At 43.2% G+C, this 23,934-nt stretch overlaps 1 protein-coding gene across 1 annotated transcript in view; it reads right to left on the bottom strand.

Annotated features, from left to right (window-relative positions):
* Positions 1-659: 659 nt before the first annotated feature.
* LOC124253213 (arylacetamide deacetylase-like) overlaps positions 660-23,934 on the bottom strand; it is a 36,672-nt gene continuing 13,397 nt past the window's right edge. The window contains exons 6-7 of the mRNA XM_046686941.1: positions 23,016-23,137; positions 660-1,862 (exon numbers count right to left, since the gene is read on the bottom strand). Coding sequence (XP_046542897.1) covers positions 1,204-1,862; positions 23,016-23,137 — 781 coding nt within the window. The 3' untranslated portion in view covers positions 660-1,203. The remainder of the gene's footprint in view (positions 1,863-23,015; positions 23,138-23,934) is intronic.

Genomic DNA, 23,934 nt, shown 5'->3' with positions numbered 1-23,934 from the left:
CTCCATGAAGACAAAATCACATATACAGAGACAGAGGTACAGATAACTTCTTGGTGATTGAGTTATGTACTCGCCTGTGTTCATCTCAATTGGGTATCCTAATTTTGCTTTGAGTAACCAAATAAATTGTACTCACCTCACTCAAACTCAATTGGGTATTTCGCCATTTTCCAATAAATGTTGGTTTACATGTTTCTTATTTATATTTAATCTGTTGTATGAGAAACGATAATAAAAACTCCTGAAATAGAACCTCTCAATATATATACCTCAGTTATTTTATCTAGATTTGTTTGTATGCATGTAAGATCAAATTTATTGAGTTTTTTCAAAACTTCAGGCGTACTTGTACACAATAGAGTTAATAGGAATTGAGTTTCCACATAAATATTTGCGTAATATATGCCGATACGCAGCTTATCTGTACCTCTGCTGAGATAAGGTGACTGGAGTTTGCCACCATTTTGAGCAATATTCCAGCGTCTGCTTCATGTGGACTGACTGACTGAGTTTAGTTTTAGCAATATTCCAGCAATATCACGGCGGGGGACACCAGAAATGGGCTTAACACATTGTGCCCATGTGGGGAATCGAACCCGGGTCTTCGGCGTGATGAGCCAACGCTTTAACCACTAGGCTACCCCACCGCCCCGCTTCATGTGGAAGGAAAGCTTGAAGTGATGCATGTGGCAGACATTTACAAGTTTGGTAAAACCAATGTACATGGATGGCTATGGTGCTGACAAGCCTAGAAATAGACCTGGGGCAAAACAATATTCTAACCCTCAATCATAAGTTCTTGAAGACACCCGAAGGAATTCTGCACAGCGATGGAATTGATCCGCCATAACATGTGTGCCTTGGATGATTGGTCCACCCTTTACCCACAATGAGATGGGTGGTATTGAACCAAGTTGACAGGGCAGAAATTCTGTTAACTTCTTTGAGTGGCATTTAGAAATTTGTATGATAAACAACTGGGAGAGTTCTATGGATATACAACTTCTTTATTATCAATGTGAACTAATTTAGGTGTAGCTGCTAAATTACTTGATAACAGAGTTAGTGCTACACTAAAACGCTTCTCACATTAATAATACAGAAGCTGTATATCCATAGAATTCTCCCAGTTGTTCAAGATATTCTGTTGATTAATTAATAGGGTCCTATTGATGTCCAAATACTACTGTACCATATTTACAATCATTCTGTGTTGTCAGGATGAAAAAAAGCTTTGATTTCTTGATAAATCTCTTTCCTTGCCTTTCTAGAAATTTCAAACTCATTAGTTCCGATCATTCCATGAATGATGGGGTAATGTCGATGTGTGACGTTAATCCCTGCATTTCTCATTCGTTCAACGTATAACATCCCATCATCCCTAAGCACATCATATTGAGCTGTAACCACCAACGCCGTGGGGACCTTCTCGATCTCGTGACCCAGCAGAGGGGACAGATAGGGGTTGACCACTTGGAACTCAATCTCGCTCCACAGGGTTTCATTTCCACTTTCCTTATCCATCTCCCATTTCCCACTGTAATAGTTTTCTGGGAAATTCTTCACATCAACCAGATCGGAAAAGTGGGTCTTCTTTATCTCGGGCGACACATGCTGGTTTTGGGTCATGGCTTTAGGAAGGTTTGGGTGCGATGTGGGTCCGATGTAGTGTGACCAGTATGTCGCCATCTCAAGGTTGGTGGTGGTGTGGTAGTTGCTGGTGTCGGTGTATGAAGGAAGCTGCAGGTTGAAGGCCTGAAGAGGAGGGTAGATGAGCACTTGGTACACGACGTTGGGGAGCTGTTCATTGCTGTTCAGCATCATTGCCGCTGAAGCTGCTATGTTGCCACCAGTGCTGTCACCTGGAAATACATGGTGGAAGTAATAAAATTATATTTTTCATCCAAGAGTTTGGACCAATGAAACCAACTGTTTATTACGTGAATTATCTTGACTAATACTTCAAGTAAGTTTGTTAAGTTTCGTTGCTTAAGACCCATTATAACCTGGATCTTCACAGGTTGTTGATAGTTGTTGATAGTAATAGCTGTTAGGCAAGTTATTGTCAACGGTTTGTGTACATGTGGTGTTTGATTGAAGCAGTGTCCATTAGTGGTGGTCCGATTAATTGAAATAATCGAAGATTGGTCGCAGTGACCAAACGACCAAGCAATCAATCACACTTTCTCATAATCGAACACAAAGGATTTTGGAACTGCTGATTTAGTCTTTAAAACACTTGACGATGGAACATATCTTTGAAGTTGTCGGGGCCTGCAAACTTGTTTAATTCTTAGAAAACTCAATTCACTAACTGAAAAGTCATGACTGAATATTTGTTGAAGACTCCAGGAAGTTTATGGTCATGATATATTAGTCATCACTTTAAAGTAGCAAGTTGCATCATGTTATACCTATCTGCAATAACAACCTTGATAGGAAATCTGAAATATGATGCAAACCAATTTTTTTCGATGATTGTTCGTTGGTAATGAAGCAATCATCAATTGTGAGATTTCAACCAATTCCCAACACTAGTGTCCATACTGTTGGTTTGTTCTTAAACGCAGCACTCAGCAATATTCCAGCTATATGGCAGCGGTCTGTAAATAATCAAGTCTGGACCAAACAATCCAGTGATCAACAGTATGAGCATCAATCTACACAGTTGGGGTATGATGACATGTGTCAACCAAGTCAGCGAGCCTGACCACCCGATCCCGTTAGTCCCGTCTTGTTACAAGCTTGGGTTGCTGAAGATTAGTTCTACCATGACTTCAGTAAATCCTGGATTGTGAAGGGTTAATTTAAGTCATTCAGTTGTATATACTCATGTTATATACCTCTGATTTTCAAACACAGTATATTTGAAAATCTTAATACAGCAGAATGGAGATAAACATTCGGAGTTGAAAAATCAGAACTATATAACGAAATTATAATATCTTTATAATAGTGTAGCATGACATTTTAAATAAAAAAAATAGAGCTATATAATTTCGTTATATACCTCTGACTTTCCAACACAGTTTATCTCCTAATTTTAACCTGGATCTTCACAATTGTGCCGATACTCACTGCCATTGTGGCTACGTGATTTTTGATTTACTTAAACAACATACTGCCACTGAAGACTCCGTATTTATCACAGGGAATTTCCTATATTATAATGGTACAAGTATTTTGTTTAACAGTTAAACATGGACCACCTTCAAACTTTCAGTTATACATGTATTCTTAATGAGATAGAGAATCTCACTTGTCTTTGGATAAAAAAAAATATATCAACATGAGTCTAAAAAATGTTAAAACACCAAGGCTTGGCGATGATTTCTAAATTTTTATGAACTAGTTCTAATATATTTGATATCAATAGTCACTCATGAGAGACACTATTTATCATCAGCATTCTTCCAGCTATTTCATTTTGGAGAAAGTAGTGAGCGGCATCTTCACAGAAAAAAGAACATGAAACCAGCTTTAGAAGCAGAGACAATAGTGATGTCATTTGAATGTATCACCATGGTAACCAGTGATGTCACAATGGTCTGCAAATTGGCGATGCAATTTCATTCACACTGACATTTACTAGCAGATCTAGAGAGTCCCACCCGACCGAGTGTCTTTTGAGTTGATAAAATTACAAATATCCAAGGCTTGCTGAGGATATTTTCACTTTTATCAACGAATGTTGATATATTTCATATTACAAGACACGAGGGTGAGATTCTTTTTATCATCAAAAATCATTCTTCATTAGTTTTTAAATGTACATCTCTGAACATGGTACTGCCATTTGACTTGCAGTGCAGCGATATCATAGCATTGTGATGTCATCAGTTTTTTGACGTCATAACATTTTGAGTCGTGTAAATGATGTCGGATCATTGTACAAAATCTACTGTCAAAACGATATCTCCTGGGAGATATCGTTTGATCTCACACAAGCAATATCTCCTATGGAACCAGGGGTGGAAATAACCCATTGCTCGACGTCCGAGTCCAGTGTTTTTTTCTGTCGGGCAAGCAAATTTGTATATCACACTGTATCGGACTTTGTGTCAGAGAAAATTGACTTTGTTTGTTAAAAAATAAAAATTTTAAAGTAAAATGGCTGATATCTCCTGTGGAGTGGTTTGATGAAAATCATTATCAGGGCATCTCCTGTGGAGATCAGGTGATTTTTACATGTGCCACTGTTCTGGAGTACACTAGCAATTTTAAAGTCATTTCCACCCCTGTGGAGATCAGTTTTGGATGATAAATCATTATTCTCATCAAGAGATATCTCCTGTGGAGATCAGGTTTGGATGATAAATCATTATTCTCATCAAGAGATATCTCCTGTGGAGATCAGGTTTGGATGATAAATCATTATTCTCATCAAGTGGATCTCCTGTGAACACAGTTTTGGATGATAAATCATTATTCTCATCAAGTGATATCTCCTGTGGAGATCAGTTTTGGATGATGAGTGGTGAACGCTGTGGTACTCAACGACACATTCTCAAATAATCCAGTCACCATTGTGAGATCTGATCCAAGAGTGGTCAGCCCCACAACTGCATAACTAATAAAGGTGGGTATTGCACAGAATTCATATTGCAATATATTGCGATGCGAAAGCATGTATTGCGATATGTATTGCAATATATTGCCTGAAGTATTTTTAAACAAAATACTATTTATAAGCGAGTTAATGCTTGATTTATAGAGCAAAAACACAACAAAATCACTATGCTTGATTAAGCTTTAATAACAACTGTTAATCATGATAAAATAAAAATGTGAAGAATATTTGGCACAAATGATTTCCGAGTGTTACCAAATGATTTCCGAGTGTTACGAAGTTTTCCGAATGCAAGTCAAAATACCGGTTTTCAACCAGCGTATAGCAATACATATCGTTTTCATGTCTGAACCGGTAAATACCGGTAAACCGGTTATATTGTGCAGCCCTAATAACATGACTTGAAAGTACACCACTCTGTTAGAGGCAACAGATACAACATGATTCACGACATGGAAATAACTCATTTATTCACCATACAGTTCTTTCATACACAGAAGGGTTTACTAAATTGAACATAAACTTGATTACATGCAAAGATTAAAGATGTAAGAGTGCGATCATCATATTAATTTATGGAGGCAATCCCAGAGAAATTGGACGGTCAATATTGATGATATTTGTTCACCTACATAACAAATATTTTGACATCATGGGAAGGATCATGTCAAACTAACAAGAAGACAAAGTCATCAATATCCCCAGCAATGGCAAAATACTCTTCATGATTATGTCAAATATTTAGGTGTGTATATAGAAAAGTGGAAGGCGAGTTTTGAAAGGTTTTTAAAGTTCTGCTCCAGAAAGGAGCCCTATCATCAATTTCAGGCTATGTCAAACTTGTTGCCATGGAAATGCCAAAAATATTTTATTCAGAAATCCAAAACTACCAAAAGGCACCAGTACACCACTAGATCTATGTATGTGCCAAGTTTGGTGAAGAAACATTTAACGGTTTTAGAGTTCTGCTCCGGAAAAGTGCACTACCACTAATTTCTGTTTTAGTCAAACTTGTTGCCACGGAAAAGCCAAAAATATTTTATTCAGAATTCCAAAACTCCCCAAAAGCCACCAGTACACCACCAGATCTATATCTATGTGCCAACTTTGGTGAAGAAATAGTGAATGGTTTTAGAGTTCAGCTCCGGAAAAGACAAATGTGCACGGACACTTGTGGACGGACGGATTCAGTTGCTTCACTGAGCGGACGGGCATGGTATCCATTTTAATACCCTGCAAAGCTTCAGTCTTGGCTAAAACAAGCAATTGGCTACAAAATATTACATAGTGAGTGGAGGAGGGGACATGTTCAAGGGAGAGAAGTTCTGGATGTCAACCTCTTTATTATGAGGACAACCACATTTCCTTTGTCATATACAGTCCACCCAGGGTATAATGCAGAAGTTCTTATAATGATCAAGGTTGCCAGAAAATATCTTCTAACCATTAAATCCTGAATATAATGTCAAACTGGTTACAAGGTCAGTGTTCGTTTTAACGCAAAAACCTGCTTCTTTCACACAAATAAATCTGCATTTCACACACAATATTTTCTACCTGTATGTTCTGCATGTAAAGCATTTTGTGTTCTGGTAACAAGTAACTGAAAAACTTATTTTCCCCAAGGAAACAACAAAATAAACAAGAGTTTCTCTCAGCTAATTTGACTTGCAACTGGTGACAACATGAACTGATAAATGCAAGGAAACGATGTCTAAATTTCCAAATTTTACAGGGGAAGCCCGAACCCCTCAACAGACCTTGCCACTTTCTGGCTCAGGCATTCCCCTGTGGTGCATGCATACGCAAGATTCTCGGGTCTTTACAGTTTAGGATCACAAAGCATTTTTTCCTACCACGAACACTGTTATAAGGTCCCAAATTGCCAGAACAGATTTCACACTATAAATATTCCCTGGATAAAATGCCAAACAGGCTGTAATGCCATTGTCAACCTACAATACAAACTTGAGATCAACAGTGAAGACTGGGAGGACATTCCTGCTGACTGTTCAGGATGGAGAAGCACCCTGACTAAACAACCGATGACAGGAGAGGAGAAACTGATCAGCGTAGCAGAAGACAAACGGACCAGCAGAAAAGAATGCTGTAGCGCAGACAATTCGCAGACAATCCACAGGTGCGACTTGTGTGACAGAGACCGCTACTCGCACACCTGTTTAGCCACAGGCGGCAATGTTCCAGCAGGGCAGACAAGTGGGATCAAATCCATGGTCATCACTGACCGACGGAGGCCCATATGCAATGACATCGGCCTTTGCCTTCAGTAGGTGTGAAAAGTAAAGTCAGTTGTTTGATCATTCTTTAAGTTGATTATGCATAAAACCTTTGGACATACTATACTACTCACACTTTGCTAAGGACACAAAAATTCACAACTTGACTTGTACGTAGATTTATAATTTGAAATTGTATTCATTTAAAACTGGATAAATAATAATATGGTAACCCCTCATTAGGCAAAACTCACTTTAAGCTAACCTTATGCACATGATACAAGAGTAACCATAAAAATGGTTTTCATGGCACCGATCAACCATTTTGCAAATCATAGAACGAGTCATTGACAAATAAACAACACATGTCAATAGCAGAGATCCTAGGTATTTAAACCAAATTTGACCCCACATAATAGTTTTCTGTTGAATCCATGATTTGATCCTTAGCAAAGTGTGAATAGTATATGTATAAGTTGGTTTTGACTGATTAGAATGGGTTATCTGGTTACACAGCATTTTGGTTATAACTCTCAAATCTTTCTTCCTTGCTGTGGTCAGTGAGTTTATCTACGATTTAACCTCAAACAAATTGCAAAAGAATTTATTTTGCGATAAATATGTTCATTGACATTGTCTAAATGACATATTAAAAGTCTAAGAAAAATTAAAGTGGGGAAACAATAAAAATAGTTCAAATAATTTCATCCATTTACCAAACCCGAATTTGACCCGTTCGGGCCCCAATTGGGAAAAAGGGAGACAACTCTGATTGACTGCAAACAAGCTAAATCGAGACGTCAAAAGAAGTTCATTAACATGCGTGTTTGCTGTTTTCAAGTCAACTATACAATCAGGTAAGTTATTTTATACATCATTTGTGCATTGTCTTCGCTTATGATCCAAAGATATGGCATGATTTTACAAATGTAACACCTAATCTACTTGACGGCACCGGCAGCATTTGCCTTGCAATGGTAGACTTTTTAACTCCCGTTTCTTTTTAATCATTGAAGTAAGAAACTTAAATACCATTAACCATTATTTTAAAACATGTTATTCGTGTACGTTTTATCAAAAAGATATGCTTTGAAGATGTCTAAATTAAGATGAAAATGGCATGAAATGCGACGTCACTCTGTCAGGAAAAAACCCCTATGGAAACCCAGAAGGGCCATGCTGATGACATGACTTCAACAGACTTGACCAAGAATAAGTGAATTTATAAAATAAGAGGGTTTTTAAACATTATTTTTCATTAATATTTAAGTAAATTTAATTTCAGAACTGATTCACATATTGTACCCATGTGGGAATCAAACTCGGGTCTTCGGCGTGACAAGCGAACGCTTTATTCACTAAGCTACCCCACTGCCCCTGGTGCACTGTGACATGTCATGCAATGGTACACTGCATGATACACATTTATATGTATCGATATAAGGCAATGTGTATCAGTAAGACATATTACTTGATGCTCATTTACATTTCAATTTCACCCTGTTATATACACAGTGAAGCTACATTTTGTCAAACAACAGTGACAGGGATCAACCTAGGTTACCAATGTTTGGGGGCCTGGGGCTTTACTCTGAGACAAAATGTGAAAAGAAGGATCAAGTGATGGTAGAGATTGCATGCCCAGAGGCTGTTGGTTGATAAAAATGGATCAACAAGTGCCCACACATGAATATTTCCACTGTGTTTGGTATTTTTTTTATCACATACAGAAGATAAGTTTAATTGCTTGAAAATATATGATTTTTGGTTTGTTTGTTAGTTGTTTAAAGCCGCACTCAACTATAATCGAGCTCTATGGCAGTGGTCTGTAAATGACCGAATCTGGACCAGACAATCCAGAGATTAAAGTCATGAGCATTGATCTACACAAGTAGACTTATGCATTAACTAAGGGACTGTTCATCATTTATGGCTAGGGGGGTGATGATGATTTTTGTGGAGTGGCATGTACAATGTGAATGACCCCCCCCTAAAATGTATGTACAAAATAAGTGACCCCCCTGCATGTCATGTCAATTACCCCCCTCCTCTTCCCATAATTTCTAACCATAATTTTAAACATATTTTTATGTACAAAATTGCTGACACCCCCTAGTTTGTGTGTACAAAATTGCTGACCCCCCCTAGCTCCACAGAACAAAATGGGTGACACCCCCCCTTAAAATCATCATCACCTCCCCTTACCATAAATTATGAAAGGTCCCTAAGTCAGCTAGTCAAACCACCTGACCCGTTAATCGCATCTTACAACAAGCATGTGTTGCCGAAAACTATTTCTTAAACATCTTCAATGGTATTCGAATATGTATGAAATCAAGTAAACAGCTTTGAATCGAGTGAGGTTACTGTTATGCTGCTTTTAGCAACATTCCAGCAACATCACGGCCGGGGGACACTAGACTGACTGACTGACTGAGTTTAGTTTTCGCTTTTAGCAATATTCCAGCAACATCACGGCCGGGGGACACTAGACTGACTGACTGACTGAGTTTAGTTTTACACCGCTTTTAGCAATATTCCAGCAATATCACGGCCGGGGACACTAGACTGACTGACTGACTGAGTTTAGTTTTACACGCTTTAGCTTTTCCAGCAACATCATGGCGGGGACAATGCTAGACTGACTGACTGACTGAGTTTAGTTTACAAGCAACATCAAACCTGCAGAGGTTTTCAATTCTTTGAAGAGAACCTGGCTATCCTTGGGGTACATATTATGCATTTTCGGCTGTAAAATGTCCTGTGACAGTTGTATCAATGTTTTTGAATAAAAGATTGTACAATAAATAAACTCTTTTATTTATTATCTGGGACCCTACCTCGCGGAGTTACCTCCCTTAAGCATGCTTTCCAACTGGGTAGGCTCCTAGACCCGTATCATCATTCCTTCTGCTGAATTCTCATCAGTGAACAGAATTGCGGGGAGGTGGGTGGGCCCTACCCCAAGGGGCGACTCTCTTCAAAGAATTGAAAACCTCTGCAGGTTTGGAAAATTCTTTTCAGAGAGATCGTCCTTGGGGTACATATTATGCATAAACACAGACTCCCAAAGACCGGGAGGCCAGGGAGGAGGAATTCTGTCCAAGCACACACAAAATATAGCGATCGTATCATGGAAAAAAAATTGAACAGGCGCCATAACACTCACCTGTCACTCGACCCAGTTTAAGCTTCAGCGAGGCATTATGGGAGGAACTGACAGGGAGGATTTGTGCTCAAAAGGCGACCTCTAGCATAATGAGACATTGCACGTAGTCGCGAATGTCAGTGAAATCCGACCCACTAAGTGGCTTCTTCATGAGAGCACCGTGGGGAAAACAAAATACCACTCACTAGCGATATCGTAACTCCTTAGAGAGAATCGAAGGGGGTACAGGTTCTCTGAGTGCTTTCGTAGCAGACATGTCAATAATGGAATCATTGTACAGTAAGCGTCAACACAAACCAATAAACCAAGACTCACTTGGTCAGGGTGGCAGGACACTGTCCACTGGAAAACGATGCGACCAAAGCTTCACCGCGATTGCGTGAATGTGTATCGAGCTGATAATGGCGTATAAAGTGCTTGGCGGCTCCAAATAGCGGCAGAGCAGATCTCTTCAATGGGGAGTGCGATGCAAAAGCTTTTGATGCGGCTACTGCCTGACCGAGTGAGCCTTCAACCCCTCAGGGGAGGCTTGCCCTTAGCCTGATAAGCGGCACAAATACGAAACAAGCCAGCGAGACAAAGTTTGCTTGCTGGCTGGCAGACCAACCTTCCGCCACCGTAACAACAGAACAGCTGGGTACCGTGCGGATCCCCTGCGTTAGTTTGATATAGACTTTGGCGTCTTCACGGACATCCAGCGGGTGAGTGCTTTCGTAGGAGTGGTCCCGATGTGGAAGGCTGGGTAAGAGTAGGAAGTTCGATAGGAGCTGTCACATGGAAGCGTGATGGACCTTCGATTCGGTAAGTATCTGGGAGGCGAATGCTGACCGCGATCCGTGTGAAACACAGTCAGCGCCGGGTCCGGACGACATAGCATGTATATCGCCGACTCTTGACCAGATGTTACCGCCACCAGAAACACAGCTTTCCAGGTCAACAACTGAATGGAAATAGCCGATAGGTGTGAAAAGTGGGACGGACAGCCAATCGAGCACGATCGACAAATCCCAAGGTGGACTGGTTACAGCCTGAGAGCAGGTCGAATCCGTTCAGCGCCAGCTAAAAGCTATGAGAGAGGTGCTGCCCCAGAAGAGCACCATCGACAGGGGTGTGAAAAGTGGAAATAGCGGTGGAGTAGCCACGAATGGTGAAGCCGCCAGGCCTTCTTCCAAGCGAGCTTGCAAAAACTCAATACTTTCGGACTAAATCCGCGAAAAGGGATCTGCAATGCCCCTATCTGCACACCAGCAGCGCATAAGCGGGACCACCTATCCTCATACTGAGCGTTTGTCGAATCCGCCTCCGAAGCCAGAATTGTGTCTGCAACTGCTGCAGGAATTCCGGCGTGCCTCGAGGTTAGACCTGACAGAGGCCAAGCCACCCACTGAATCCGTGGATTTGGGTGGAAGCTCCGTTCTGAAGTGAGAATGTCGATTACGCCAAAGGTAATAGAACAGGAGGCTGAGCCAGAAACCTGAGAATTACGGAAACCAGCTCTGTGGCGACCAAAGCGGTGCCAGTAGCACAAGTAGCGAGCTGGCTGGGTGGACAGCTGTGAAAGGACACGGGGAATGAGTGGTAGCGGGGGCGCCCAGAGCACTTTGCCGTCAATCTAACAGGAAGGCGTCGGCAGCCAGCGCCCTCTGGTCGGTATCCGAGAGCAGAACCGCGGGTGTCTGATCGTCCGCCCGGGGCGCAAACAGATCCACCTCGAGCGACCCGTACAACTGGGAGATTACTGTGAATATCTGCCTGTCGAGCATCCACTTCGTCGCGGGGCCAGGATCCGGCGAAAGCGCATCTGCTGCGCCGTTCTCCAGCCCGGGGAGATAAACAGGGTACCTGACAATGCGTGCTGAGTGGCTCCAGAGGAAAAGTCCCACGCTTCGGAGGAGCTGGGGGACTACCGTGCCTCCCTGCTTCAGGATGTCACGACATGGCGTCTGGTTGTCTAACTGAAGGCGGACTACCTGGCCCGCGGACATGCTCTCTGGCGCTCGAATACCAACGCACAGCTCTCAGCTCCAACACGTTGATGTGAAGGTGAGCTTGACTTCGGACCAGAGTCGGAAGCGACAGACTGCCAAACGCCCCAGCCCGTGAGGGCGCATCTGTCTGAACTGTGAGAGCTGGCGTCGGGATTTCCAAGGGAACCCCTGGTGAGATTCCCGACATTTGTCCACCACTGAAGGTGAGGTGTCAACCACTTTCGGGGACTGTGAGACTGCGCTCCAGATCCTCCGTGTGAGTCCACAGCCCAGCCAAAGCTTGCTGTATGGGGCGCGCATCCTCAACAGCGCCCGCCACACTACAGAGATCGTCGCCGCCATATGGCCCAGTAGGCGGAGCCAAGTCCGTGCTGGTGCCTGGGGCTGGGAGAGGAATGAAGATACCATCTCGAACTCTGGTGACCCGGTCGAGGCGACAAGGAAAGCGAGATCCTTGTTACGTTTGGAATCGGCTCTCAAGAAAAACCAAGTCCTGGGTGGGTACCAGGTCGGTTTCTTGAGGTTGATGATCCACCCCAGTCGAGTTAGAATGTCTATCACTGTGTGAGTAGCATCTTGACTTCGCTGGCTGTGTTAGTGCTCGAGCAACCAGTCGTCTAGGTAAAGGGTAACAACGCCTTCCTTGCGGCGGCGAGCTAGGGTAGCTGGGACTAACATGAGCTTGGTGAACACCCTTGGGGCAGTCGATATGCGAAGGGGAGCACCCTGAATTGGTAATACATCCCGTCGTAAAGAGAAGCGGAGGTACTGCTTGAGCGAGGGATGTATGGTACATCTGAATCGCATCCTTTAGGTCGATTGGCGTGAGCCAATCGCCGGGCTGAACAGATGAGATCACCGGCGCAGTGTCTCCATCTTGAAGGATGGTGCCGAGCATCGCGATTCAACCCTTGAGGTTGAGAATCGGACGGAACCGCCGTCTTTCTTCGGGAGACGAGGAAATGCGTGGAGTAAAATCCGCCTGTTCCTCTCCCGGTGGAATCGCGCTTCGATTAGCGGACTTGTCCAGCAGAGCCTGAACCGTCGCGCAATATGTCGCCCTGGCCTGGCATGGCGGCACGGAGTGCGTCGTATGCCCGGTGAAGTCGGGCGGACCTCGCTTCCACAGTGGGAGATGGCCTATGCTGACCGTGGCCAGCACCCAAAGCGTTGTTGGTAGCCTTCTCCCATTCCGGCAGGAATAGAGAAGGCGGCCTCCCACTAAGGATATGGGGTAGGAGGCGTGCGTGGACCCTAATGCGAAGCTGACTGGGTGTGACACCGCGGCGGGCGGCAGCCTGTTGGGTTAGCGGGAGGTCGGGGCAGACCTCCAGCGCCCGCGAGAGCTGGGAGCTGGTCGAGGACTGCTCCTTGCCCCTACCCTTGGCGGACCTACTCCTCCGCCTACCCTACCAGCGGCGAAGCCAGCCCGGCGGGCTTCGGTGTAGGCTGCACCCGGCGGAGGAAGGTGGCGCGGGGGGCGAGACACCAGCGGGTGCTCCAACAAGGCCTTAGAATCCTTGAAGGAGGTAGCTGCAGCGGCAGCCTCCCGTATGACCTGCTGTGCCCGGGAAGAGGTGGCTCCCAGGCGGAAGGGAGAGCCAGCAAGGTCTGCTGTGTTGCTGCCGCGAGTACCTAGGCGTCGACAGCCACAGCCTGCGCATCCCATGACTGCGCACATCACCGTCGGCGCAGCAGACCGCCAAAGTCGTCAGCGAGGTGAGCCTGAACTTCCGACAGCTGGCCGGAGCTACGACATCGCGGCGACCGCGTCGCCAGCATGCCCCTCCGCCTCAGGGCCGACCTCTGTATCGAGGAGAGGTAGGCCTCATGGACCACCACCACCCGCACCTGCTGCATCGGCGTTCGGTAGACCTCCTGCGTAGGTCGATGCGGCGTGCGCAGAAGCGCCAGCGAGGGCAAAAGGTGGAGTGGCGCCTTTGCCGAGCAGCGGAGCTGCTCGAGGAGGAAGCGAGCCTCCCCAGAGGCGGCGGAAGTGAAAACACACTTTCGTCCACGATCGGTTACGACGAACAGGGAATCCTCCCAAGCTGGTAGCGCCCTTGCGAGTTCAGGTAAGTCAAACCTTACTTCGGGTACCAGACAAGAGGGATGCGACCGTCCGCGACCAGCGATGGCAGAATCGCGGAGCTGCGTCTGTGAGGGTTGCCTAGGGGCAAGCGCCTGCGCCAGGCAAAGCGGAACTCAGTCGAGTCCACGCTACCAGCAGGCACAGCGGCCTGGGGTAGGCCCTCGGCAATTCTCTGCGGACCTCCCGCAAGGCGAAGCAAAGCGGAAGCCGCCCGTCATGCTCCTCGACCTCCCCAAGCTCCATTGCCTCGGCGTCGAGCCGAGTCAGAGGCTGGGTCTCCTCCGTAGAGGACCCTAACCCGACCGGTGGACTGCCTGGCGCTGGGCACCACAGGAAGGAGGAACAGACCGACTGCTCCGCGTCAGCGCCAGCCGGCGTCGTGGACCCGGTCCCGAGGCGCTGGAGGCAGGCCAGGCAGAACTGGTGCCTCCCGCTCTCATGGGGCGGGTGTCGCGCCAGGGACGGAATACCAGGAATACTCCAGCGGCCCAAAGCGCAAGCTCGAGAGGGGACTGGGAGCACCTCCCTCTCGAGCAGCAGAGGCGTCGGATTGAAGCCAGAGGCAGCGGATCGACAGGCGCCTCAAGGCTGAGGGATCTAGCGAGGCGGCGATCCCACCCGGACTCTCCGCCCCGTCCGGGTGGGCGAGGAACTCCTGGCGGAGACCTCCAACCGACTCCCGAGCGAAGGACTTCATTGAGTCCATCTGCTTCTGAAACATCGACTCCATTATAGACATGTCAAAACCACTTTCGAAGTGGTAGGAGAGGGGAAGGGGCCGCGGATTTTTTCCTTTTTGGGCGCCCGTTTAGATTTTGGCGGGGAACCTGCGTCAGGTCCCCTCCGCCTCCGCATCTCGGCGGTAAAACAGGGTGTCGACGCCCGCCTCTTCTGTGCCGGAAAAGGCCAGACAAATTGAACATGTATCAGCCACATGGCCCGTCTTCTCCAGACAGGCCGCATTGGGAGTGACTGTCAGCCGGGGAATACTTCCCCACAGACCCGAACAACAGGTAAAAGCCTGAAACAAACCGTAAACATGTTAGTTAACTTGTGGCCAGAAGCAGAAACCACGTGAAAACATTGAAAAACTACGTGAAGGTTACCGCGGAAAGTAATAGTTGGTTTTAAAGCGCCAATATTGCGACCAGCGACACGCTAAACTTCCGCCATGGCAGAGCAAGCGTCGCGTAAACCACGGGAAAGTTTGCGTATTTAGATAGTACTTATACAAAGTCACAATTATGGAAACAACCACTGTAAGGCTTTACTGTTATTGTTTAGACAAATAAAAACCAAACATACAGGTGGTGTCTCAGACATCTTAAAATACAGCGCCGTACGGCTCATGAAAGGTAATCTATAATAATGAGCGTCTGTTCAGGGCCGTGACAGCAGAAGGAATGATGATACGGGTCTAGGAGCCTACCCAGTTGGTGCGCATGCGCTAAGGGAGGTAACTCCGTGAGGTAGGGTCCGTATAATAAATAAAAGAGTTTATTTATTGTACAATCTTTTTATTCAAAAAACATTGATACAACTGTCACAGGACATTTTTCAGCCGGAAAATGCATAATATGTACCCCAAGGACGATCTCTCTGAAAAAGAATTAACATTTTATTCTTGTTTCTTTATTCCTGTTGGTCGTCCTATTTTTTTTTTAAATGTTTATTTTGATTTTTTTACAATTTTCCCCAGTATTTATGGTCCCTGGACCCATAATTCAACAAAAATGAAAAAAGAAAAGCCTACCAACAGTATATTTACTCTAATGGTATTTATACCATATGTTCCTTATCCTGTTATCACCATTATTCTCAGTTCATATTGACCTCAATATAGTTGGCAATTTCCTTTATCGCCCTGTGGCAGACCTCCATCTGTGTGAAACTGTAAGACAAGTACATGTAACAGAAGCCATGTCCGGCCTGTTTCACGTGGTAAGTATTAACCCGTATCCCCGCTCTACGTAGCCTCTCAGCGTAGATCATCCCCTCGTCCCGAAGGACATCTGTATCAGCTGTTATGATGTATGCAGGGGGGACCTGGGTTAGATCCAGGGCCAAAAGTGGGGCAAAGGTCGAGTCCAATATAAGAGCTTCAATCTGATTGGATAGAGCGTCATTTCCTTCATTCTTATTCAAGATGTCCGTTGGAGTGGTCTGAAATCGCTCTGGAAGCAGTTCTTGACTCACAGACCGAGCGTATTCGGAATATTTCAAGATCATTGATGTGTGATTGTTGGAAGCAAAGTCTTCATAATATTTTTCTGGTTCCTTAAGACCAAGGTACTTGATCCATCCATGACAACTTCTTTTTTGGACAGCATTGGATCATCCTGGAACTTTTGAAATGATGGGAGGTTGAAGTCGAAGGGTTGGAGAGCTGGGTAGATGAGGAGCTGAAACTTCAGCCTCTGGAGGTAGGATGGAGCTTCATCAGAGAACCTTTTGGCAATGGCTGCTGCCAAATTCCCACCAGCACTGTCACCTGAAGTTGAGAAAGTTTTTTCCATTATATTCTGTAAGTTGTCTGATACACTCACCAACATTCCAGTTGTATAACAGTTGTCTTTAAATAAGTGGGTCGGGAACAGATCATCTTGAGCATTGATATGAGTATCGACCCATGTCATTAGACCTACATATCAACATACAGTGACACAAAGAGTATCGACTCATGCCATTAGACCTACATAATGACATACAGTGACATGAGTATCGACCCATGTCATTAGACCTACATAATGACATACAGTGACATGAGTATCGACCCTTGTCATTAGACCTACATAATGACATACAGTGACATAAGTATCGACCCATGTCATTAGACCTACATAATGACATACAGTGACATGAGTATCGACCCATGTCATTAGACCTACATAATGACATGAGTATCGATCCATGTCATTAGACCTACATAATGACATACAGTGACACAAAGAGTATCGACCCATGTCATTAGACCTACATAATGACATACAGTGACATAAGTATCGACCCTTGTCATTAGACCTACATAATGACATACAGTGACATTAGTATCGACCCATGTCATTAGACCTACATAATGACATACAGTGACATGAGTATCGACCCATGTCATTAGACCTACATAATGACATACAGTGACATGAGTATCGACCCATGTCATTAGACCTACATAATGACATACAGTGACATGAGTATCGACCCATGTCATTAGACCTACATAATGACATACAGTGACATGAGTATCGACCCATGTCATTAGACCTACATAATGACATACAGTGACATGAGTATCGACCCTTGTCATTAGACCTACATAATGACATACAGTGACATGAGTATCGACCCATGTCATTAGACCTACATAATGACATACAGTGACATGAGTATCGACCCATGTCATTAGACCTACATAATGACATACAGTGATGTGATGAGTATCGACCCATGTCATTAGACCTACATAATGACATACAGTGACATGAGTATCGACCCATGTCATTAGACCTACATAATGACATACAGTGATATGAGTATCGACCCATGTCATTAGACCTACATAATGGCATACAGTGACACAAAGAGTATCGACCCATGTCATTAGACCTACATAATGACATACAGTGACATGAGTATCGACCCATGTCACTAGACCTACATAATGACATAGTGACATGAGTATCGACCCTTGTCATTAGACCTACATAATGGCATACAGTGACATGAGTATCGACCCGTCATTAGACCTACATAATGACATACAGTGACATGATGAGTATCGACCCATGTCATTAGACCTACATAATGACATACAGTGACATGAGTATCGACCCATGTCATTAGACCTACATAATGACATACAGTGACATGAGTATCGACCCATGTCATTAGACCTACATAATGACATACAGTGACATGCATCAATAAAGTCAACAAACCTGACAAATCAAATAAATTGGATGCCTCTAATGACAAACATAGTTGCCTGTTACAAAAGCGTTGCCTGTTACGTCAAGCGTGGTTTGCTTATTAGGACAAGTGTGGTTGCCTATTACAAGCATGGTCACATCTTATGGCAAGTATGGTTGCCTCTTACAACAAGCGGTGTCACCTCTTACGGCAAGCATAGTTGTCTCTTATAAAAGCACAATTGCCTTTTTCGACAAGCGTGGTCACCTCTATGACAATCATAGTTGCCTCTTAGGATGAGCGTGGCCACCTCTTACGGCAAGCATAGTTGCCTCTTACGATGAGCGTGGTCACCTCTTATGGCATGCATAGTTGCCTCTTACGATAAGCGTGGTCACCTCTTATGGCAAGCATAGTTGCCTCTTACGATAAGCGTGGCCACCCCTTATGACAATCATAGTTGCCTCTTACGATGAGCGTGGTCACCTCTTATGGCAAGCATGGTTGCCTCTTACGATAAGCGTGGTCACCTCTTATGGCAAGCATGGTTGCCTCTTACGATAAGCGTGGTCACCTCTTATGGCAAGCATAGTTGCCTCTTACGATAAGCGTGGTCACCTCTTATGGCAAGCATGGTTGCCTCTTACGATAGCGTGGTCACCTCTTATGGCAAGCATGGTTGCCTCTTACGATCAGCGTGGTCACCTCTTATGGCAAGCATAGTTGCCTCTTACGATAAGCGTGGTCACCTCTTATGGCAAGCATAGTTGCCTCTTACGATAAGCGTGGTCACCTCTTATGGCAAGCATGGTTGCCTCTTATGGCAAGCATGGTTGCCTCTTACGATAAGCGTGGTCACCTTTTATGACAAGCATGGTTGCCTCTTATGGCAAGCATAGTTGCCTCTTACGATAAGCGTGGTCGCCTCTTATGACAATCATAGTTGCCTCTTATGACAAGCATGGGTTGCTGAAAATGTCCTGCCACTGATAACCTCTAATACTGAGGCCACCTTCATATAAGTAGACATCACAAGTAACTATTAAGTAGGCCTTGTGAACTGCAAGTCTAAACATCTCTTAACAAAGATCAGCAACCTTCTAGCAATACCATATTGACATTATTGTGTGTTTGGTTAACACCTCACTATTCCAGTCATGTGACCATGGGATGTGAATAATCGAGTCTGTATGAGACAAGTCTGGGAATTATGTAACACAATACATGAGGTCACTAAGCCCAAGTTGGATGACCAGCTGTTGAGAATGTTGAAACATATGAATAAAAAATTTAAGAGTTTCAGAAATTTTTCCAAGCCCCTCAACAAAATTAATGACCAGTCTATAACCAAGCAGACAAACTAGTTCAAGGCATGCAAAAAACATGCGATATATTGACACATGTCAAACAGTGTAAGGGTCGAGCAGGTGCAAATGGACAAAGCAGGGTGGAATTCATGCAATGGCTTTCAGCTTCCATACATTTAACATTTGTGTATGAGCACACCCATTGCTGCCATAACTAATTAATGAAAAAAAACCCTCTGAGACTGCTCCCCTTAATGTGTGAGGCGAGCCCAGAGTGAAGCATGTTAAAGAGCTCCACCACATTAGTGAAAGCCACAAGCACAGGCTTCATGCTAATAAACCTAGAAATAGAATTGGGATGAACCTGGATTTGAACCGACAAGCATAGATTTCATTGCATGCAAATCTGGAAAGGAACTGATTAGCCACGCATCATAATCAAGGTAAATATTGGTTTCAATCTCTAGATCATCACTCTATGTTTACCTTTATGTGTCACTTACTTTCCTCTGCTTTGGCTAACACAAATACCCTAATACATACCGACTGACTGAGTTTGGTTTTACGCCGCTTTTAGCAATATTCCAGCAACATCACGGCGGGGGACGCCAGAAATGGGCTTCACACATTGTACCCATGTGGGGATTCGAACCCGGGTCTTCGGCATGGCGAGCCAACGCTTTAACCACTAGGCTACCCCACCGCCCTTAATACATACCGTACAACAGGTATGTAGTTAAAACAAATAAGCCCCATTTTCAAATTCATGGATATGATATTTAAGTTTAATTTCAGATGAGACACATTTTGTCATTCTCCTGGAAACACAAGGTGCTTACCGTGGTCTATCTTCTTTCTTCTGGCAGGAAAATGGTTCCAGTAAGCAGTTCCTGTTATGATTCACTCACATATTCGGTGAATGGAATTGTATCCCAGCGATAGAAATAATTTTGTTTCTAAGTGTGCCTTAAGGCACCAGACAAATATTTTAGGTGTGCCTTTCAGAAATCAAGTATGCCCACATGTTTTTAGAGTAAATGACAATGATGATGATCATTTGAAATTTATTGTTAAATAAAGAAGTGAACATTCAGATATGTATGGTATTATTCAATTTGGAAAAAAATGATTGTTGTGGGGATTAAATGACTAAATGTGAGTTATGTCTCTTAAAAAATTAGGCGTGTCAATAAAGGGCACCAAGAATATTTTTTAGCCGTGCCATTTCTGTAAATGGGGTATTTCGAACCCTGTATCCATTCATGAATTCAAATCATTATTTGTGGTCACTTGAACTGAATATTTACAGAATAAATTAAGAGTGCTTTTTACTTAGTACTAAGTGAGAGATGCAGAATGGAATATCCAAGCCATGCAGTAGCACAATGTGTGTTATTTTGCCTACATCATTATGCGATAAGAGGCATTGTTGAAGCATTTCTTGCTTTACAGAAAATATCACTGAAATATTTCAACATAAGCAACTACAACTACAATGACAAGTTTGTTATTTTCATTCCTTGATACTAAACATATAGTGTCCATGAACAAATATTCGTATTCATTACTACATAATTGTAAACATCTGCATTCACGTCACAGTGTATTTGTTGCAGCCTTACTACACGCATACACCAAGGTAAAAGTACAGTTGGTCTTAAAAGTACTGGCATAATGACCACCAGCTGCCATATTGACCACTTGATCCATTTTGGGGCTGCTTGTATTGATTCCCATGATATGTCCCATGATTATTGTCCAGTTATCCTGATAAGATTCTGGCCTAAACCACCACAAATTGCAACAGAAATGATTTCAACTGTTTTAAGACATCTCAGTGGTGGAACAAGGTCAAATTCAACACTCAAGGTCATGGCTATAGGGTCATCTTCGCTTTCGAAATCTTACAGTTCTTTACCAATATATCAGTGGTGTCAAGCACTACAGCATGTTATTAATCAACTGAACATAATAAGCCTACAGCAGCCCCATCAGATATTTAGAAACACCATATGGCCAATATGTGTTTAATGGACCAGCACAGGAATTGAGAGGGCTTTGCTGAGGGGAATTATGCTTTTGTGTGGGATTGAATAACTCTGCTTTATATTTGTTGTTTAAGGCCTCGCTCAGCAATATTCCTTTGACAGCATGCCTTCGGCCAGTATGACCTTGGCCCTATTTTAACATGACAGTAGTTCTTCAATGTATGTTTGTGATAAAAAAATTATTTAATTAACATAATAACAAGCACAATGAAAAAATTTACTGGAAAATTATGAATTTTGACACCTTTCAGAATATCAATATTCTTCATATCAATAACATTCACACAGGTTCAGTGTACATTATGTTATTACCAAATGTAATCTCCAAAAGTCCACAGGGATCATTCGATTTCTGGCCCTTTGAAGTACAAGTACTTTGACCCACCCATCACACATATTTAACTCTGTTTTTATGACAAGCTAAATTGTGAAAATTGAAATTCTAATTTGGGAATGTTTGCTCACATTTTCCTCTGACTTTGTGACGAATATGTATGTACTGATGCAATGTATAGTAGTGGTGGTCCGATTAATTGAAATAATCGAAGATTGGTCGCAGTGACTATACAACCAAGCAATCGATCATGTTTTCTCATAATCGAACACAAACAATTCTGGAACACTTGTTTTCATTAACAATATATTTCACAAGGTTGGTTTTGTCTGTTACATTTCATAAGCACTACAAGCTCGTTCCAAGTCATGATTGAATATATCTTAAAGACTCTAAGAAATTTATGTTCCTTACATACTTGTCATCCTTTAAAGATATGAAATTTTGCACAAAAAACCCGCAAAGAACTACATGTTTTTTCTCCTTATTTGAGCATTAACAAAAATAACCAGGAACATTACATAAATGACGATAACAATTTATTTTCGATGATTGATCGGTTGTAATGACCCAATCATAAATTATGAGATTTTAACCAATTCCCAACACTAATGTATAGTTTAAGAATAGGGAAGGAAACACACAAAAGTTGCAGACAGACAAGGGAGACAACTAGACTACATACAGGCATGCACAAACTCCATGCAACATTAGGCTTTAACAACCTTATCACTGACACATCGGTGCTACAAACTAACTTCCTGCATCCTTTTCTTAAGTCAAGTGTTGTCTATAAATGCTGAAAAATGTATTTCTACCACATCAGAAATGGCAGTCTTCAGTGACAGTGTCCACAACATATCACACACAATGTCTTGTTTTACAAAATTGTCCAGTATGCTTTGAGAAAAATCTTTTTGTTTCAATAGAAAGGCAGCTCTTACAGATATAAAAGGAGGATATATCATGTTTGTTTTTTTAACACATTAAAAATTCAAATGTCAGATCATGGCTGGAAGGCATCAGTGTGTTAGCTACGACCTGGGAACATTAAAGCAACAAAACAGAATCCTAAGGTTTTTTAGGGCTATTCAATCACATGCATAGACATTACAATAACAAGCATGCAAATATACTTCTAAATGTTGAATCATGTGTAGCACTTTTATAACTGGATTTTTCACTGTTGATATATTTGTAAATTCTAAGAAAATGGGAAATTGGAAATTCAAACTGGAAAATTTTAGTTATTTGCTGCAGACCAGGGCCTAAATATTGACCTATGAGCAGGTATTTAAATAACCCGGTTCTTAAAAATCTGCTCCGATGTGTTGATGGAACAGTCAAAGGGAGACAACTCTTACCTCCCACAGCAATCTTGGTGCCGTCCACGCCGTACTGTTGTGGATTCTGCAGCAGGTGTAGTGTGGCCGTCACACAGTCTTCAAACGGGATCGGGAAGGGGTGCTCTGGAGCAAGGCGGTATCTAGAGACAAATGTTTCAATGATTAAAGATGGATGCATGTGAGTTAACTCAACAGGACTTTTAGAGTCAAGTATCTCCCTGAAAACTCCCTGGTTTTATAGTGCTCAGGATTGCGTTTGTGAAGCATGTTTAAGACGTGCACTGACTCTGAGTGACTGAGTTTGGTTTGCGCCAGGCTTTCACCAATATTCCAGCAAACATCATGGCGGGGGGATCAACCAGAAATGGCCTCGGGCCTCCGGGACACACAATGTACCCCATGTGGGGATTCGAACCCTGGTCTTCGCATGTGAGTTAGCTCTACAGGACTTTTAACCCCTATCTCCCTGACAACTCCCCTGCCTCTGCACCTGCAGAAATATTCCGGTTATATGGTGGGGGTCTCTACATAATTGGGTCTGGACCAGACAATCCAGTGATCAACAGCATGATCATCAACCTACACATGTGGGATATGACCTTGCCTTAGGGAGATCCATTATGCAGCAATACCTGAACTTCTTGCAACATGAAGAATCTTAAAAGTAATTATTTGGTAGTATTTTCATGTACAGGAATAAATGAAGATTCAAGAAATCAATAAAATAAATAGACAGATATAACAACAAATATTCAGCATGATAGACTAAACGTTGACTTTTTAATAATAAATGATAAGCACTGAATATAGGTACTCTCTGAAAATTCCCTAGAAGCAAACCGCCTCCGTGGTGTAGTGGTTAGAGCGTCCGCCCAGAGAGCGGAAGGTCGCGGGTTCGAACCCCGGCCGCGTCATACCAAAATACGTTAAAATATGG

This window comes from Haliotis rubra, unplaced genomic scaffold, assembly GCF_003918875.1.
Source record: "Haliotis rubra isolate DU_JTF1 unplaced genomic scaffold, ASM391887v1 Scf535, whole genome shotgun sequence".
In the NCBI taxonomy this organism is placed as follows: Eukaryota; Metazoa; Mollusca; class Gastropoda; order Lepetellida; family Haliotidae; genus Haliotis; species Haliotis rubra.
The sequence above is the reverse complement of the archived record's forward strand: the minus strand, read 5'-3'. Positions and strand labels throughout refer to the sequence as shown.